This window comes from Myotis davidii, unplaced genomic scaffold (assembly GCF_000327345.1).
Source record: "Myotis davidii unplaced genomic scaffold, ASM32734v1 scaffold993, whole genome shotgun sequence".
In the NCBI taxonomy this organism is placed as follows: Eukaryota; Metazoa; Chordata; class Mammalia; order Chiroptera; family Vespertilionidae; genus Myotis; species Myotis davidii.
Genome location: NW_006285483.1, coordinates 1,330,075 through 1,333,811, shown reverse-complemented (window position 1 = coordinate 1,333,811; position 3,737 = coordinate 1,330,075). Strand labels below are relative to the sequence as shown.

Below are 3,737 nucleotides of genomic sequence, written 5' to 3'. Positions count from 1 at the left end.
ACTGGACAAAAATCGTGCACCTATGGATGAGGACAGTGGGTGGGGAGTGAGGGCGGAGGGTGGGGCGGGAACTGGGAGGAGGGGAGAAAAAAAAAATATCACTGGGTCTCATAAGGTTGAGAACAACTAATTTACACAGTTCCCTATTGGTGGACATTTATAATAATCGTTTCCAACTTTTTACTATTATAAAGAATGCTGAGATTAATATTCTTGTATATATAACTTTTCACTTTTTGTTCCTTAGGATATGTATTTTCCTAGAATTAAAACTGGTATACAGAGCATTTTTGATATATATAGTCAAAGTGTCCTTCACAAAGGTACATTTTTTTTATAAACTAGGAATAGAAAACTTTTCTATAACTGAAGAGTAGAGAAAGGCTTTTTTATCATTATTGAAAATCCAAGAGAGTAAAAGGTTAATAAATTTAGGGCATGTACCTAGGTTAAGGGCCCATCCCCAGTAGGGGGTGTGCAGGAGGCAGCTGATCGATGTTTCTCTCTCATCAATGTTTCTAATAACTATCTCTCTCCCTTCCTCTCTGTAAAAAATCAATAAATTTAAAAAAATATATATATATATATTTTTTAAAAAAGGCTAAAATCCCTAATATTACAAAGAACTTTTAAAAATTGAGAAGGGCCCTGGCCAGTGTGGCTCTGTTGGTTGGGCACTGTCCCATGCACTGAAAAGTCCCAGTCAAGGGCACATGCCGGGCTGCAGGGAGAAGGGTATTTCCTTTTTTCTACCAAACATTATTTCTTATCAAGGCATCACAAATGTGTTACTGGGAATCCATCTGCTTTTTAAAGAAATCCATCTAGACCAGTTGGTGTGGCTCAGCGGTTGAGCATCAACCTATGAACCATGAGATCATAGTTGGATTCCTGGTCAGGGCACATGCCCAGATTCTAAGTTCGGTCCCCAGTAGGGGGCATGCAGGAAGCAGCCAATCAATGATTCTCTTTCATCATTGATGTCTCTATCTCTCTCTCCCACTTCCTTCCTCTCTGAAACCAGTAAAAAATAAAAATAAATAACAAAGATAAAATAAAATAAAGTAAGTAAAATAAAATAAATCCATCTGCAGGTTAATCATACTATGTTTGGTCCATTTGATCTTAGTTTTCTTATAAGATCTAGGGTGATATGTTTGTGTCATTATGTTCAGTGGGCAATCAATAAATATTAATTGATTTTACTTTGAGTTGATACTCTTATTCCTTTAGGATCAGATTCACAGGGGCTTTGTTTAACTTCAAAGTGCTTATTTTTCCTCTTTGATCAACTTCTACTTCAGTTTGCTATTAATATTCACCTGAGACTTGTTCATACAGTACTTACTGCTAAAGGAACCCAAACGGTCCATTCCTTAATTGGCAAAGACTGCTGCTTTGATCTTTCTCAATGCAGTGCCCCTTCAAAGGAGATTTCGGAACTGGCCAACACACACCAAAGCTTGATGACCCCCTATGAACAAACAAAGTTGCACATGGATCAGGAAATAATTCAAAGGGACAAGATAAAGAGAAAATAATGCAATGTACTCTACTACATCCGAGTTCTGTAACATTAAGCAAATATTTTATCTCTATAATCCTGTTTCCCCTCCAATAAAATGGGTATGATTATAATAGTTTCTACCTCCTACAGGTGTTGTAAGGATTAACTATCAAAATCCATGTAAATTATGTACCATGGAGCCCAGCCCATAGTAAGCCCTCTACAAAAGCTACATAGTTCTAATAGACAACTATTGGTTTTCTCCTCTCCTTAGCCCCTTCCTTTGGGAAACTGACTCTCAGACATTTCATATGGTTCAGTGGGGTTGCCAATTGAAATACGTCATTCTCTACCCTCAGATCTCTTCTTAGAAAAATCTGAATCTAAGACATACAAGGACAGAAGGCAGTTGGAGCTCAAACATTCATTAATCAAATATTTGGTCCATGAGCTCTGACTGTTGAGATCCCCATCTCCAAAGGTGGGCCAACTATTTTAGTTTTTTTTTTTTTTCTTATTTATTTTTTTAATATATATTGTTGATATTTTACAGAGAGGAAGGGAGAGGAATAGAGAGTTAGAAACATCGATGAGAGAGAAACATCAATCAGCTGCCTCCTGCACACACCCCACTGGGTATGTGCCCACAACTCCCTTGACTGGAATCGAACCTGGGACCCTTGAGTCCGCAGGCCGACGCTTTATCCACTGAGCCAAACCGGTTAGGGCATAGGTGTTTTTTTGTTTTTGTTTTTCTTATTTCTCTATCTTTCCAATACTTTAATTTGAATGAGTTGTGTTGCTAGAAACCAAGGAATCCTATCTATTAGAACATACATTTGTTCAGTAATTTACTCTTTGAATAAATATTCAATAGGTATGTCCAATGTACACAGTTTCTTCCTAAAGGCAGAAATGAAATCATATTTCACACTAAAGCAAAAAAATAGCTCGGACAGTGTAGCTCACTGGTTGAGCACTGACCCATGCACCAAGAGGTCATCAGTTCGATTCCCAGTCAGGGCACATGTCCAGGTTTCAGGCTCCATCCCCAGAATTGGGGGTGCAGGAGGCAGCCTAATGACATTTCTTGCTCATCTCACTCATCAAAGTTTCTCTCTAAAATCAGTAAAATAATATTTTTTTAAAAAGTCACTGTGGAGTAAAAGTAACAACAACAAAAAAAAACCCCACATCCCACCTTCTATACTTTCCTAGTTTTTACCTCTTTTCTGGCGTTTTTCACATTATAATTTGTGAGGATTATTTCTGCATGCATATTTCCCCCAATTTTTAGACGAAATAAAAGCAGGGACTACACCCAATACAAATTGGTATGCTTTAAAAGTACCAAGCACACGGAAAGAACTCAGTAAACACAAATGTAATAGACAAATACTATTAATGTCTTTTTGGGGGGTGGGCCAGGGTAGACTAATTCTCCCGCTGCTTTAGTCTCCGGAAAAAAGTTAGTCTTTGAAGAAAAATGAATTTAGCAAGGAGTATTACGCACGTGGCCATACAATCATGGCCAACATGTACTGAACTCTTCTCATCTGCCAGGTATTGTGGTACCACTGTCCGTGGATTATTTCTTTGAGCCCTCTGAGGCACGATGCTGTTTCAAAGGAAAGGAAGCCCTGAAAGGTTGCTACTTGTATTACAATGTCTTTCAGGCAGACAACAGCGGCTCCATTTCCAGAGGCTAAGTGAGAGGGTCACGTTAAGGATGTATAAACACTCGACGTCATAAGCAGCACTATTTCAATGAACAGAATCTTCTTTCTTCTTCTCAGGGACAGTTCTGACACTAACACCCATGAAAGGGTGTGCGTGTGCCTCCAAATCCACCTGCCAAATTCAAACACGTCACGGGGAGTACGGGAGGCACGCGAACAGCAGCACTCAGAGCGGTGCAGAAGCCAGGTGCGGGCTGTGCGGTTTTGCAGACAAGGGTCAAATCCTCCCGCAGTTCCTGATGAGCCGTAGAACCGCGGGCAAGTCATTTCCCGGCGCCTCGGTCAGCCTGAGCCGCACATAAGGAAGCCCAAGTGCCTACTGTCTGTGGAAGGCCTACGTGAAAACCCACTGGGAAACGTGGGTAGGGGCGTGACCCACACAGGCGGTCCCGAGCCGGGTTGCGCGTTGCGCTGCAGAGACGGGAATGCAAAGTCTGAGACGCCGCGCAGCGGCCCGGCGCGCAAGACACGCCAGGCTCGCCGAGGGGCGG

General features: G+C 41.1%; 1 protein-coding gene across 4 annotated transcripts in view; it reads right to left on the bottom strand.

Annotated features, from left to right (window-relative positions):
- Window positions 1–1,476, bottom strand: part of TADA2A (transcriptional adaptor 2A) — a 50,521-nt gene extending 49,045 nt beyond the window's left edge. For 3 of the 4 annotated variants that reach the window (XM_015559073.1, XM_006756178.2, XM_015559074.1), the window contains exon 1: window positions 1,349–1,470. Coding sequence is in view for 3 of the 4 variants with exons in the window: in XM_006756178.2 (XP_006756241.1) it covers window positions 1,349–1,373 (25 nt within the window). In the remaining variant the exon portion in view is untranslated. Of the gene's footprint in view, window positions 1–1,348 lie in introns of all 4 variants that reach the window. The other variant, XM_006756177.2, reaches the window with a different exon arrangement.
- Window positions 1,477–3,737: the final 2,261 nt, after the last annotated feature.